Source organism: Scomber japonicus, chromosome 17, assembly GCF_027409825.1.
Source record: "Scomber japonicus isolate fScoJap1 chromosome 17, fScoJap1.pri, whole genome shotgun sequence".
Lineage (NCBI taxonomy): Eukaryota > Metazoa > Chordata > Actinopteri > Scombriformes > Scombridae > Scomber > Scomber japonicus.
The window spans coordinates 13,053,073-13,069,409 of NC_070594.1; the positions used below are offsets into that span (position 1 = coordinate 13,053,073).

At 39.1% G+C, this 16,337-nt stretch overlaps 1 protein-coding gene across 3 annotated transcripts; it reads right to left on the reverse strand.

The window, feature by feature from the left end:
- Window positions 1-650: 650 nt before the first annotated feature.
- On the reverse strand, window positions 651-8,253 carry fermt1 (FERM domain containing kindlin 1). 3 transcript variants are annotated; one of them, XM_053336854.1, is made up of 16 exons: window positions 8,103-8,253; window positions 7,346-7,443; window positions 6,436-6,571; window positions 6,182-6,312; window positions 5,348-5,360; window positions 4,881-5,061; window positions 4,665-4,767; window positions 4,222-4,329; window positions 3,051-3,182; window positions 2,822-2,871; window positions 2,303-2,427; window positions 1,807-1,913; window positions 1,455-1,679; window positions 1,224-1,348; window positions 985-1,126; window positions 651-824 (listed from the first exon to the last, which is right to left on the reverse strand). In XM_053336854.1, exons 1-16 carry the CDS (start codon window positions 8,251-8,253, stop codon window positions 651-653), a joined length of 2,001 nt encoding a protein of 666 aa, XP_053192829.1. The 3 variants fall into 3 exon arrangements, with proteins under 3 accessions (XP_053192829.1, XP_053192828.1, XP_053192827.1); XM_053336853.1 differs by lacking the exon at window positions 5,348-5,360 and having other exon boundaries at window positions 6,187-6,312; XM_053336852.1 differs by lacking the exon at window positions 5,348-5,360 and having other exon boundaries at window positions 4,881-5,066; window positions 6,162-6,312.
- Between the last annotated feature and the right edge of the window lie 8,084 nt (window positions 8,254-16,337).

The following is a 16,337-nucleotide window of genomic DNA, read 5'->3' on the forward strand; positions in this document are numbered from 1 at the left end:
TCTGTCTAAAGTAGTCCTTCATGAATCCAAGACATCCTCAAAGCTGCTGTATAACGTATGGAAGGCTGTGTAAGAATTATGTAAAGTAGCAGTAAGGTATAACATTTCCATGTCACATAAATATAAAATAAACAGACTGTATGTTTACCATGGATTTTGTGTTCTTCAAGCGTTGACATTTCGTTTTTTACCTTGTGTTAAAACCCAGTGCTGTTTGTGTTACAGCAGATGAACAAATGTAAGACAATGTGTGAAATATAAAAACACCCTTTATTTTTTTACAAAAGGTTTTTCAGTGTGAGACATCTCTTCACCTTAAAAAAAAGTGTAATTCTTACAAATGTTCATTTGATTCATGTTTTGAGAGATCTTGACTTCATATTTACATCAACACTATGACTTTGGTTTTAGTGCAGATTACACTGGTATAACTGTTTACAGTAAGATAAATAATGACAAAAATATTGATGATATTGTTGTTTGAGTGATAATGCAGAATTTCTGTGATTGGGAAACATCACATTTTCTTCGGCAGTGATGTGCTCAGTGTTTTGGGTTAAGCCTGCGACAGTAGATGAATGCTGTTCTTTCACATTGTAACATGCATGTAAAAAAAAAAGACAGAAATGCTATAAGAAGCATGTGTTAGCTCATTCTTGGCCTCCAGTAAGTTTATGGAAAAGTTCGTCATCTAGCGTCTCGTTCTGGTCTTTAGATCGTGTGGAGAGAAAGATGTAACCGCCAATGAACTCATGGACCACCTTGCAGTCACAGCTCAAACAGCAGAAGGCTATTGTCACATTCTGGTCGAACTCTATGGTCACCTGAAATAAGACACAACAGATAAATCACTAAAACAGTAAAAACATCAACTGTAATGGATAACACAGAAACAATGTCATTCCTCATCCAATCCACTGTAATATCCAAACAAAGAAGGAAAAGACAGCTGACATAAAAAGATATAGCGCAATAATCCCTCACCTGTCTTATCTCCCAGTTGACGTTCCACTGTTTCATATTGGCGAACCTCCATGTGGTGACAGGCAGGCCAGAGGACATGTCAAGACGAATCAGACGGTTATATGAGATCCCAAGAATCTCATCCTTCTTACCGCCTTTAAATCTGGAACACATAAAAAGAGAACCTCTCAAAATTCATGAATAATATGCTGGTGATTCACCAGTTGTACATGTATTATATTTAAATATATGCAACGTACCTGACAATGTAGTAGTTGATACCAAACTCTGGGAGTGACTGCCAGGCCTGGATGAAGCGCATCTTGGCCTCCATTAGGGACAGCCGTGCAATGTTCTGATGGGCCTCCAGGATTCGTGCTGTCAGCTTTAAAAAAAATCACCAGGGGCAGATTTAGAGAATATATTTAGTGATGTAACACTGATGCTGTTGGCAATGTCAAGTAATGTTTGCACGTAGTCTTTCAGCAGACCTGTTTGGTCTTGTGCTTCTTGGCGTAGCGTGGAGAAACAAAACATTCAGCATTCATCTCCATAGCATCAAGGTCTGGAGCTGCTTGGCCAGGAGGGGGTGCCAAGCTCTTCATTTGCAGGAACGACTGGATGTTCTTCACTTCTGACTTGTAGGAGCTGTAGGCCATTGTCTTACCTTTGGAGGCTAGGATACATGCTGCCTTCCACTTTGCATACTGTGTTTCCTGCAGCAAAACAGTGCAGTAAGAAATTAACCCTGCACATACATTTGAGGAAATTGAAAGGAGGGAAAATTGCTTTGTTAGAACAGGAGAATACTCATAAGCATGCAGATGAGTAGATGGGTCTTACGTTGTCACATCGGATGTACACCTCATTCATCCCATCAGCAACTGGGAGCAGGAGCTTGATGCCAAACTTCTTATCTGTGACATTGACATCAGGGACTACCTCACAGCCTGTCAAGTGAACAGGAGGATAATAAGTGACTTAAGCTTCTTTAGCACATTCTTACAACTCAATTTGATGCTAGTTTGGACAATGATAGTATCCATTTAATGCTTTTTCGTAATGACCAATATCACGAGGGAGCAGTTTGTCTCACCCATTTACAGTATTATGTTTAATGTTTGCATATGCACCTCCATATCTAAAATGTACATTCATATAACATTCCCTTTATTACAATAATATCTTGTTTTCTTGTTTTCTATAGTTTGTAGAAAATGGCTCATGCTCACTGGGCCACTCAAAGACATAATAACACATCATGGGAATGCTTAGATTTAGTGTTATTCTTTTGTAATGCAGCACACATTAAATAGTGTTTTTCACATCAGTCCCTGACCTCGAAGGTGAAACTGATCTATGGGTTCCCCGTTGGACACCTCCTTGTTCTTGTAGTAGGAGATGGTGGTGTCCTTGAATACAAACCAGTACTCTTTGTAAGGCCGGAGTGTTAGTCTTTTCGGTCTGAGTTAAGACAGAAAAAAAGAAGAAAAAACAATCATTGTTTTTGTTTGCAATGCAGTCTGTGATCTTATCTGAGTATAGGGCAAGCGACAAGGGGGGGTTATGAGGCAAATTGAAAAAATAGCACAGGCTACATATTCAGAGTGTGAGCTGCTCAACACAAGAATATTTTGCCTTTTCGGGTTGTCTCTTATGATTAAATATCAGCTAGCCTAGAGGCTGTAGTAAGATAAAAAAGCAAAAACCAGACACAGTACAAATAACAATCTATTTGTATAGAAGAATGTTTTCTCTCCTCTCCCATAAATCATTAGGCAAAAATGTAGTGTAATTAACAATAGCATATTCTGACTTAATAGGATAGATACAGTATAATGCACAAAGGTGGGTTTACCTAAACAGCCGGAGGGAATCTGCCAGCTCTGGAATGTCTGTAATGTCTTCCTGGGGGCGGGACAAACAAGTGTCAATTATCCCATGTCCTCTCGTGACATAACCATGTTGAGACATGCAATCAGCAGAGGCCTACCTATCAACTCCAGCTTAAAAACAGGTGTTCTACTGTAAAAGGCCTGAAAACCTTTCAAATTACAGTCAATATTCAGTCCAAAAAATATGTTTACCAGAATTCTGTCTGTGTGTCCGCCTTCAAGTGTCACCTCCAGGTTGGATAGGGCAGCCTCTACTTCATCTATTTCTGGTTCGTTAGAGTGGTCCAGTGGCTCACTTGACATTGTCAGTTTACAAATGTGATACTGTAAAAAAAGAAGAAAACTCTCAACTTAATTTCTTAATAGCAGTGATCAAATATTTAGTTTTGCAAATAAATAGTCATAATAAACAAGTCATAATGATGTTCTCCAAAATGACTTAAGAGGTTATGCAAGGATGGGATGTGTCACAGGAAGGTTTGAGTACAGTCCTGTGTGCCAGCCATCACACCCAATGTGTAGGTGAGTGTAACACTAATCTCCTTCTGAATCACTGGGATTTCTGAATCACTGTCCCAACGGTTGCTAAATAACAGATGAATGGTCAGAGATACAATGCCTCAGCTGAAACTTTCCAGCCATTATCATTACTTCCTTTCAGTAAATTTATCAGATGGGGAGCTTGAATTCTTACAATACTACTTTCCCCTCTAGTCAGTCTTTCTCCTAATACCTCTCTTTCTATGCCTCTGCCTATACTTCCCATCTTCTCCATGGGGATTTTCCTCATGTCCTGACATGTCCTCATATGGATTTAAACACCAAACTTGCTCACATGGATGGATAATATTCTGAGCTTCCAGACACAGATAGCCTACTGTATACTTAAAGCTAATTTAGTCCACATTACTCTTCCCCCCAGAGAATTGTGGTTCATGATTATAAGACAGTTTAAATGAGGATTTTTATAATTAGCAATACATAACATAAGCAAGTTTAGTCCTGAAAATTGTTTAGCTTTCATCACAGTGTGTATTAAATGTAAATTCATGATTTATATCACCAGTTTCATCGTTCTGAAAGTCCAGTTTATAACAGTTCTCCAGTTATACATTTATAAAGGACTTTGTAGAGTTAGGATTAGATGAAACAGAGGGGTTAGTGGTTAGCCCTGACACAGCATAGCAGGAAGGTCTTTAGGTGATTAACTCCTTACAGTGACCAAAACAGGAATTCAGATATTACAAATTAGATATAAATATAACACAGATATATCTACAGATTATCTAGAAAACCATGTCTCCACCTGAAACACGTAAAGCACCTTATATGCCTTTCATAAGTGTGATGGGGTAATGTTTACCTGTAGTGAAGCAAACATCAGCATTTCTTCCTCAGTGCAATCTATCTCCTCAAGCAGGACGGACCAGCGAGCTTGTTCATACAGCTGGGTTATCCTGACACCATCGTACTAAAACACACAAAACAAAAGTACATTCAGATTTAGTTCAACGGCTTCCAACCAGGCTTGCAGTTATTTCATAGCCTTAAAGCAGGGATCTCCAAACTATTCCACAAAGGGCCATGTGGCTGCAGGTTTTAGTTCCAACCAATCAAGAGCACACCATTTGACCAATCAGCTGTCTGAAGACTGAGATCAGCTGATTAAATGAATCAAATCTGGTGTGCTCCTGCTTGGTTGGAATGAAAACCTGCAGCCACATGGCCCTTTGTGGAATAGTTTGGAGACCCCTGCTTTAAAGTGAAGAATTTTTTTTTGTCAAGGATCAATTTTGTGTGTCTTACTTTAGGGTTGAGGTCGAAGAAGACATTGTACTTAAAGCGCAACAATAGCTTGTCTTCATATTGAATGTCTTGCTCCATAAGAGAACGGGATGAGTCCAACCACCTGTAAATCACAACCAGACAGATGAGCTGTGGATAGAAATATAATCCAAAAAATATACAACTGCTAGCTATTAATCAACAGTAAAATAAAGTTAATTTTAACATTTAATTTACCCTGCATTGTTGATTGCTTTGTCCACCAGTGACAGCGGCTGGTATATCTTGGCCAGCTCAGCAGGTGGTAAGTTGGGCAGGCATTCAGCTAAAGGGTTTTCTCCAAACCAAAGGCTTGTGGCAGACACTGGCATCCCGTTCTCAGGGTCGTAGGTTGCTGTCATGGTCTTACTGTACATGGCTTGTTGGTGAATAATGAAGGATTTGTCATTAAAATAGAGTTTCCCAAAGAAATCTTCATATTAACATGGAATTGTAAGATATTGTAAGTGGATATGCATTTCAATTCAATATAAGCCTCCTGTAAAATGGCATAGGAGGAGTCAGAGTCTGAAAAGAGGCAACAGATACATGAAAAGTTTGACAGAAAAGTTAAAACTCTTGAAAACAAACACCTCCAAATTATAACTTGACATTTAAGAAGGCAGATATCAAATTTTTAATTAGAATAAATGCTGGATATTCACAGGGCGAAGAAGTGTGAATGTGGTTGTGTGCGAGGGTGTTAGGGAAATCCTTAAGAACATGGCAGCATACTGAACAATTCTTTCAGATCTCATTGATGAAAACTGTGGTCTGTCAGATCTCAGGAGCATGATATGTAGATGCTCCTCATTTCTTCTCTTCCTGCTCCAGTAAAAGTAACTCCTATCCTGCCTTAATGTGTATCCCCATTAGGGATGGATAATAAAATGAATTCACTGAATTACTGATGTTATGAATCTCCTACTGACAGTGATTTACTCACATCACACTTTTCAGTAAATGAATTCAGCAAATCTCATGTAATTAAACTGAGAACATCAACAACAATCAATTATATTAAGATATCAGCCCACAGTCCAGTCCAGTAGAATCTTTAAAAAACAATTTATCATTCAAATGTACTGTGACATAAATGTTAGTTCATATTGTCAAGCCCAAAGCATTTCTATCATGCTTGAACATCAATAGCCTTGCTAGCTTCAAAGTATTCCTAAATTAATTAGATTATTCAAACTTTTTCACAGCAGACAATTTGACTTATCATAGCAGGAGAAGCACAGGAGGGACTAATAACCTTAACAATGCCTCTGTTCCAGCAATCAATACAATGCAAACTGTGATTTGACAGTTTACCTTGTAATAGATGAACTGTTACCTTAGTTCTTATTACTGATATGGATTTCTCATCATGTTGCGCTCCAGCTGATGCATTATTTCTTGAGTATTAGCCTGAATCTTTTCAGAGATGCCACAGATTGCTTTTGACATATTATTAGGTGCTGCTGTGCTTGTTAAGAAACAGGTATGTATTTCATAGTACCTGATGATCCGGGCAATTCAATGTCCCATATGTCATGCTGTACAGAGTTCTTGTCCTTCTTCTTCTTCTTCTTGGAGGGATCATCTGGAGGCTTCAGCAGGGACAGTTCCTCTGGCCTCCTGATGTCTGAGATGGAACAAAGATGACAAAGTGTGAGCAATCAGGAAGGATATATCAAGGATGTTTCACACAAAGTCATAACAACAGCAGCGAGGTCAGATGGAGCACTGTAGAACAGGAGACACTTACTGAGTATTTGACAGATCTCTGTCACTGTTTTGAAGACGACACAGGAGAAGCTGACAGTCATTTTGATGGTTTTCATATTGGGGAGCTGCAGCAACAGGGGTTTGTGCTGGGGTGTGTAGCGCAGGTCAGCGTCCGCCTGTGTAGGACATTTTTTTTTCAATCATATGAACTACACTTCTTTATTGTGCTGGTTTGTGCTGGTTTTCCCTGTCACTTTGTGCTAGTTGTTTTTCATTTGGTATCATGTAGGAATGATTTGTGAAATATATGCACAAAGGGTATATGTAGTGTAAAATGATGCTGTAGATAATGTACACCTACAATAAAAGTAAGTCTATTTTACAGGGGGAATTTTGACACATTAAAATACTTGAGTCTCTATTTAAAGTAAACCCAACCCACAACTATTTGTTTTCTTCATATGAGGAAATTGGCAACAGTATGTCAACACTGGCTGAACCACTACTCCAAATAGTAACTGCATTGCTCTAATTTAGTCTCCCTAATTAGTCTGCACAAAGAATTTGGTTTCTAACAGTGAGATCTTAAGCAGAATTAAAAAAAACAAAAAACCCAAACCCTTCAGACTAAAACAATGCCTGGTTGTACAACTTGCATTTTTGTATTTGAATGATAGACACAATAGATGTTTCTGGATGGGCAGAGGAGGTTAATAAATAACAAATAACAGTCTAGTCTAGAATGAGGATATGATTTTACATAGCACCTTGCTAGGGTGACACACACAATTAGCCAAAATTAAACTCTGCATTTAAATATTAGGTCTTTGACTGGAGAATTCTACTGTGCTATGTGAACTTAAATCGTTTTCCATCTTTCTAGGAATACATTTAATAGGAAACTGTGTATGTTTTGGATGTTGAAATGATCAATTTGGCATCCATAATACCTGAACTCCATATTTGTCCAATGTCCAGTGGGTCTTCAGCAGCCAGCATTTTCTCTGTTCCCACCACAGGGCATGATCTGACCAGTCCTGAGGGGCTTCTGCAGACAGACAGATTAAGTAAAACATATAACTAGCAAGTTTGAAGAGTAGTTCACACCAGATGTTATTGCACACATTAAGTTTAAAGGGCCTTGAGGTGGAGCTTTCTTTCATATTTATATTTCTTCATTCTACAACAACTACTGCTACCAAGACTTTGTGTACCCACTGTGTGGGTGGCTGAGCATGATTCAAGTGTGGTTTTATGAGTCTACCTGACATCATGTTGTGATACTGGGCTGAAATCTGTCTGTTGATGACAAGCTATTTAGTCATCTATTATGTCCTTTGCTCTTTAAACCATCTTGCTGCCTTCAGATTAACACCTCCAGGTTGTCGGTGAATTGAATCAGGCACTTTTTGAACTTTGGCCCCTGCAGCAATACAAGGCATTGTAGTAAAACAATAGCACTGCAGTGCAGAAAACTGCCAGGCAAACAAGGGTGTGGCTTGACTAAATTACAGACCCACTGTGCAGCAGAGGGAGTTCCAAGTACAAAACAAAGTCAGATAGATTAAAGTTCTTTTTTACCAGGTAATCAAACCAAAATGGAATCCTTTTAATGTAAGTTTTATAGTTTTGGTGCCTTACTCAAGGATACTTCAATGAATGGATACACACAGTAGACAGGCTGCACAAGTAAATATTTTTACTTACTGATCTTCTCCACCAGCTTGAGCATGAGGCCCCCAATGTGCAAATCGCCCTTCACCCTCAGTTTAAATCTCATAGATTCATCTCCATCTTTTTGATCCACATGCACGGACAGCTCCCATGATGTGTCTCCATATTCTGCAGCTGTGATCATGGCCCTGTCACAAAAAGATAGAGTTGAGGCAGCAGATAGAGTGAAAAAACTAGGTTTTGATATCCCCATCCCCAAAGGAACACTGCAATCAATATCAGAGAGAAAAACCTGCTGTCTCTAATTAGATACATTGTGGGGAAATTCCACTAAAATATGTTGATTCCTTTCTTGCTTTCCTTTGTTTTGAAGATTAGGAAACATCTGGGATTAAAACATGAGTCAGCAGATCAAGTGCTTCTCATCTACATCCCATGGGAACGTCCAAATTAACATGGCCAGCAGTTAACAAACAGATTGCTCAATGTTTCTTTTGTAAGTGGCCACAAATGGAAATAATTTTCACATTGCTTCCTCTGCAGTGTATCTGCAATGATACTGCAGCCCCCTAAGTACTCCTCTCAGCCAATACATTTATAAATAAGATATCAGCAAGCACACAGGCTGGCAGATGCACCGTCTGGTGCCAGCAAGAAAAAGAGATGAGACTGCACAGCAAACAGTAAACACAGCAGACACTACACAGCTGTAGGGCTCACAGAGAGGCACAGGTACGGTGGAGGATTGTTGCATTTAAATTTTGACAAAGAGTGGAAGGGATAAAAGGCATCAGGCAGGTAGGAAAGGATAGAGGAGGGGAGGAGGAGGAGAAGTAGGATGAGGGGGGTGGTAGCTGTGGAATGTGTGACGAGCAGGGACACGAATCTGGTGCAGAAGAGACCACGTTAAGACTACAATCTCCACATACTGCACCAATCTGCCTTCATTCAACATCTGAACATTTGGCAAAAAAAGAGATGCAAATCCATTCAAGCACATTAGTCTAGACTTGGGTTGTCAACAGAAACACCGTGGCTACATATGTCTCATTTGTCCCTGGTAGCACAGTGGAATAGTATATGCTGTGTGAAGCAGTGCCAGGAGGCTAGGTTTAATGAACACACTCTGCTTTCTTTGTGCTGGTCCCTCCCAAGCAGCTGCAGGGTGCAGTTAAAAGTTTGAGCTTGCATGTCTGCTGAGGGAAGAAGGCTTGTTGAGATGTGTTAGAGTGTGATGAACTGACTCACAAATTATTACAAAATAACACTATAGCTACACAAAACACCATAAAACGATAGAAGGAGTGGTGATGTAATTTGGGGCTGACTGCAATCCAAACAGCCATTAGTGCACAAAAAATTCAATAGAGACCTCTTAAAAATGCTTTACAGAGCTCTGATACTCCACATCTTTAAAAGGTATGTGAATTGTGTTAAGGAGGCTTTATTTCCATTGAAACCTGAACTGAAAGAGTGGACTTTCAAGAAGGCAAGCAGAACTGAGATAAGGCTACTAACCCTAACCCTAACCCTAACCAACTACAACATGACAGTGGCCCAAATCACAAATCATAAATATAGAACTCATATCAACTTGGTATGAGTTGCCAATTGGTATGACCATTGACCAGTGGTCAAAACTATATAACACTATGCCAGTGATATAACTCAGTGTAGAACCAGGCCTTTACTTCTGAGTCATATGTAACACTGATGTTAAAGTTGATATTAATCAGTACAAGCTTTACAATGATGATAAATATATTGTGTAGGCCTATCACAGACACATAACCCAACTGGATTATCACCAGTCATATGATGTGTTTTTCTTTCTGTCTTTCTGTCTTTCTTTATTTCTTTCTTTCTTTCTTTCTTTTTTTTAAAAAATCAGGGTCTCGAAAATCTTGCTGGTAAAAGTAACGCTATCAGTTTTCCCGCCACAGTTGTGTAAAAGTCAAGAAACCGCTCTTACCTGGGCTCAAAGTTTCCTGCCAGTGAGTTATTCCTAGAAATGTCCTGCGAGTGAAATGAACATGACTCCTCTGATAGTTAAACCCGCCCACGTTCAGGCAGGTAGAGGAGAGGAGGAGGAACATTAGAGGAAGTGGACAACCATAAGCCAAGGTGGTGGTACTGCTCAAACTGTTATGCCACTTTACTTACTAAATATTTGCTTAATGTTACTTAATGTTACGCCCTTGTTATAGTGTGTTAATGATAATATAGCAATGATTAAGCTAATTTATCTAGCACAGTGTGTTTTCTGTATCCAGCTACTTTGTAAATGAACCTAAATGTCAAAAGGGGACCGAAAGAAAACAGTGGTTAACAACAGTTGGTTAGCCTATGTTACTATTTTAATTTAAAGGGGACCTACTGTGCTTTTCTTTATTTTCATTCCTAATGTAATGTTGGATATTCATGTTAAAAAGTGGCCAATGTAGTTGTTCCCTGTGAGCAAAAAGCAGCGTCTTCACACTGCTCTAAACACTCAGTTTATAACAGTTTTTTCAACTTTCATCTTGAGGTGACATCGACTCATGACAGATTTCTTTATGGTTAACTTCTCCATGGACAGAGTGAAAATTCACTGCTCTATTCAGCTTACATTAGGACATTTTCATAGTTTTGGGGGTTGTCACCATGCACGTGTAATGAAAATTGAATACAGCCTATGAAAGTTGCTCAATGGCACATGAAGCCAAAAAAGTCACTTCCTGCTGGAAAGAAATAACTGAATTAAAAACATCCGGTGTCCATGAAGCATGCTTAGAGGAGTTTCCCGCCAGCCGAGACCGCCAAATTCCAGTTCAGCCCTCTGACTAACTTTAATGGCTGTAAAACAATTAAATCGTGGGTCTCTTCCAGACTTTTGAATGAAATCAGACTGAATGAATCACTCTGATCTCAACTCTGATAATGAAACAAATCATTTTGCGGGGGTTGTGATGCTCAAAAAATGTATTCGCTGATTTACAGATGTCCCTTTCACAGTGTAGGTCTATGTGAAAAAGTATTTTCGGGCCACGTTACAAGGTTTGGCCACTATGTCAAATTGGCTTCAAAGCCCAGCACTCTTCCTCGGGTCTTGGTAGTCATGATGAGTCATGACTCCATTACAGGACTACAAAGTAAAATAAATTGCTTATCTGTTGGAGGTGTTGCCCAGGTAGTTACACACTAGTGTAGTAGTATTTATGCTAATATTTCTGCCATTGGATCCCCCTAAATCCTACACACAGTCCCTTTCGCATCTATGTTTTCATAAAAATGTTTATATTTCTATATTTAAACAAGTGTGCAGTGTTTGTTTCAATTTAGTTTATTTAACAGGCGGCATGCACAACACAACCATACACAATGTTTTCACGATTAAAGGACTAGTTCACCAATATTAGAAATAACTAAGTTTGTTCATGGAGAGTACTACTCAGCCTTCTGTAAGCTGCCAGTTTATGTGGCAATGATGTAAGTTTTCTGGAGTACAAAATAAAATAAATAGATACATTTTTTAGAAATCCTGATGATGTATGGGATTTGGCAGTTTTTGAGTTTGACCTAGAGATTAAAAGCCTTATCTTAGACTGTGTTGCTTTGATTAAATATGTCTTTACAAGTCCCTCAACTTTATGGTAGTACACTAATAAATTGCTGGGATGCCCTGGTCAGAAATTAACACACTATCCCTAATAATACATGCCGCAAATAACTGACAATCACATACAGTAGTTGTTTTGTAGACAAAATACAAAGTTATAAAATGTATTCAAATTCTAAGAAAAGTCTATAATTTCCATCTGATCTTTACCAATTATCACAAACCTGAAGGGCTTAGATTTGGATTTAAAGAGACAAAGAGACAGTCCCACAACATGATGAATAATGGTTTACCTAAGATAAATCAGCCCACCTTCCTTAATGCCCACATCTTGCCCGATGACTAAATCAAGATGAATCACTAGAGTTTGTCTTGTCCGAGTGATATTACTGCCAATTTGTTAAACTACAATAGCCCATCAATTAAACTGACTTATACCATTTTTTGTACAGATGGTATCATGCTGACAACCAGCATCCAGTTTTTGTATGATGTGGGTTTCCTCTTCTGTTACAGACATTCACTTGGTCATGAAGTGAGCCCGTGTGTGAAGTCTGCCACCCCCTGGTTTCTTTTCACAACATACACTATGTGATTATGTTCATAGTCGAGCAAAATACATATTATAGGCACTAGATAAGAACATCAGTCCCAAACAGGGTAATTAGCCAGCTTGAGCACAGATTGAACACATAAACCAAAAGCTAGAGGTTTAAATTTAATAAATGTCTTAATTATTTAAAAAAAGACTTATTACACAGTCCACATTAAGTTTAGTGATAATGCAACATTTCTGTCGTCGTTCATCATTTTGCCAGACATCTGTTGCCTAAATTACACACAAATTACTTTTTAATTTTCCTGTGCACCCCTCCACCAGGTGTGCATTACAAAACACTCAATTTCACCTCCAGATTGTAGAAAGGCAAAGAATAAAGAGAGGAACAAAGATGGAAAATGATCTTGTAGTTACTTAAATGTCCATAATAGGGCACACAAAAAAATATGTTATTTGATTCTTAGTGGACGTAGACATTTTTACTTGTTTAGTCATTCGTATGCCTTTCAAGAGGAATGGAAAATTATACTCATATCTCTAGCATCGCAGTTATATTCACAATTATGCCTTATTCTGTAAGTGTTCCTTTTGCATGACTGAATTCATCTGCAGAGAAACATTATCAAATAACTTCCCTTGACTTAACTTAAACTGAATGATTGATTAGTGGAAGAAGTCCTGTTACTATTAATGGACACATGCTTTCTTTCATTTAGGACAGTCTCACACAATATAGCAATAAAGTTCTGTTGCTGCCACATAGTGGCGCCATTAGACCATACCAAAGTTGGAGGAGCGAAAGAGCTTAAATTTGTGAAACAGATTTGAGAGAAAGGTGCTTCATGTCCTTGAGTGAGAAATGGACCACAGTTTACTTTAACTGCTTTCTTTTTTTAATTTCTTTTTTACATTTACATTTACAGTTGGCATCTCGGGCAAATTCTAATCAGTATTACTCAGTGTTAACGTAAAAAACATCAATATTATTTTTCTTGCATATTTTTCTTGAAGGATGATAGCAAGCGCTGACAATTGCCAGTTATCACAAAATTAAAATGACCAAAGTAATACAAATTAAATAGTTATGAGTAACACTGAGTCTCACTTAATATCATATCACTAGCAGCCCTGGCTCTCAAGGTTATGATTAGCAATTCATGTTAGAAAAAATACACCACAAACCATCTCAGGTGTCTTGAGCAGTGTCTCTTTTTTATTTTATGATGTCATACTTTATTGTTAAAGTGGGAAAATTGTCTTTTTATTTGTCCCATCCAGGGACAGATGTGAGAAGACAGATGTCAGATTCAGCAGCAGAAGAACAGCTCTAGACTTGGTAAGTATTCAAGGACACTTCAGCATGGTGGGAGCTTGCCAGCACAAGGTTTTAAACCTTGGTGCTGAGCTGAAGGACAGTTTCTCTGACCACTTGACCATTTTGACCACACCCTACAGATTAAATGATGCAAATATGCCTGTGAGTCTATCTAAGCTCTCTGTTCCAGCTGAGTGTTTAGTGGTGGCCCATGAGGACATCTTGAGTCCTTGTGTAAGAGAGGAAATGTAAATTCCATGAGAAAAAACAAACAAATAAACCCTGAGCCTCATAAACTGTGTCATTGGTGGACGGGCACATGGAAAATAACATCATTTGGACCTGTCAGGCCTGGATAGAGTACAGACAAAGTAACACCATGGCCATGTCATCATGACACCTGTGGCTCTTAAGACAACATGGTACACAGAGTGGAGGCTAAAGAAAAGGACAAATATCAACTTAACCTTACTATACTGCCTGGGAGAATGATAAAATGCAGTCTTCAGAGTGATGAGGAGAGAGAGAAGGAAAATTTTTGGACTGTGGTTTTAGACACAATAAATTACATCTACTGCCTGAAGCTGGTCTGAACCTACTTGGAAGCGGGTGGGAAACAACATCTGTAGAAGCCTTCGCCGGCTTTCTGTATTTATGGAAAGAGAAACCTCCCGGTGACCTGGGAACACGCTTACCCAATTAGCAGCCTCGCCGACGGATCAAATGGAAGTGAAAACATTCACTGCCGTGACGGAGACGCATCACAATGACCCATTCATGCTGCTGAGCCCCATGATTTGGGGGTTGGGGTGGGATGGGGGGTTGTTCTTCTAGGGATGTAGTGGGGAGGTAGGATAGACGTGAGGGGGTAATGAATGCAACAAGAAACTAACTTACCTCACCACCTTCTTTGACGTGTCGATGGAGGCCTCATTCATGACTTAATATGGGTTCAGAGGTAAACACTGTTTAAAGGTGTTGTTTTCATAAGGTTACCAACCACTGCTCACCTTGGCGTCCCGCATCCCATTCACCTCAGCCCCTGTATCCCTTTGGACACTACCACCCCTGCAACCCAGCACAACCACTGGTCTTATCCTGTGGGACTACAACTGAGGGGGTCATGAGTCAAGAGACTCTCTTGACAGCATAGGGCTCTGGGTACAAAAACACACTTCCTTATGGCTTACAAAGTGTTACAGCTCTGATTTATTTTATTTATTTGAGGCAGCCAAAATATTTTTCTTCTTTTTTCTCTGTTTAATGTAAATTGAATAAAAAATCAACATTAGATAACATGCATCCAGCAGCTTATGTGTTTTACAAATGATGTGACATTCTGTCATGTTGTAGGTCAGTCAAACACAAGTGTGTGATGGTCAAAACAGGATCTATTTCTTGGAGAAGACTGACTAAATATAGATTGTGTGTTGATAAAAGTGGCTGTATTTGCCTAAATATTTCATACTGCTCCTTAGATAGAATGTGTAATCCTTGCACTGCAGTGGAGGCTCTGTATAAAGGCTCTTTTATTTCTAAAATGAATTGTTTATTTATATGGGTGGAGCCATAGGTGCTTCAGTAAATGGCGTCTTACGTCCTTGCTTGTGGATATTTCCATTGGAGCTTATAAAAATGTTACCAAGCCAAGGCCGATGCTAAAAAAATTCAAAATCCTGAAAAACGTTTTTTAAGAAAGTGAAAAAGAAGTTAGAACACACAGCAAAAGTTCATGCATTTTCAATTACATTTGAACTTTCCATATGACACAGCCAAGACTGATATCCTTTCTTTCTTTTCACCTTTCCTTGCATGGAAACATCTGATAGAAATAAAACTTTTCATGATGTCAGGTCAGATAGCCATAAATACAGGTTGTCAGCGCAGTGTGACCCTCACATCTAGAGGAGAGGCTGCTCTGAACTGTGGTTTGGAACAGGATATCACATGTTTAAATATTGCACTTCTTTCTGAAAAGTGGCTACTGTAAAACAACTTCCATTACAGAGTATTGCTTTACCTGTCACTGGCAGTATTTCATCCCTTTCCTGCCCAGAAGCATAAAAAGATATAGATGAACACAGCCATATGGATAGATGGTGATCATTCACCTCAGGCAAAGACTCTGCTAGTCTAAAATTGAAAGGAAGACAGATAGATGGCTTTTTTTCCACAAATTGGGTTCACTGTCCTTTTTGTTGGCAGAATTAATGTAGGAATGCTTTTGTTTATATCTGAATGTCTAGTCTTCTTTGTCAGTTTCAGCAGGTGTGCAAGAAAGTTTGAAACAGCTGCCATTTTTGTTCCTGTGTGAATATCAAATGTGTTGAATAAAGCCATATGCAATACTCTGACATTTATTAGGATTGTCAGAGCACAGAGAGACACAGTGGGAACATTGCCCATATTCTGTTGAAGATAAAAGAACACCTTCTCTTGCAGGTCCTGAATGCAGAGGATGTTGGGTAATATGGCCACATGTGCACGGATGCGTGTAGCTGCCGTCCCGCCATGTCCGGTGCTGCAGAGTGACATGGAAGAAACAACCCTTGACACCGGCCTTGAAGTTGCTGTGACTGATCTCACAGGTACAGCGTAAGAGGAAGCAGGGCGTTGTGTTCCTTTCCTCCCCACATCAATTTGCCAACTGGTCGTGAATGGGTGCCATTTTGAAACATGCAAATGTGGGTAGCCTCTGCCTGTATCAGCTGATGCAGGTCAGTGTTGTTTTTGGCCAGGCCTTAAAGGCCTGAGGGGAGAAAGACGTACTGAGAGTTAGAAAAGGTCGCATAAACT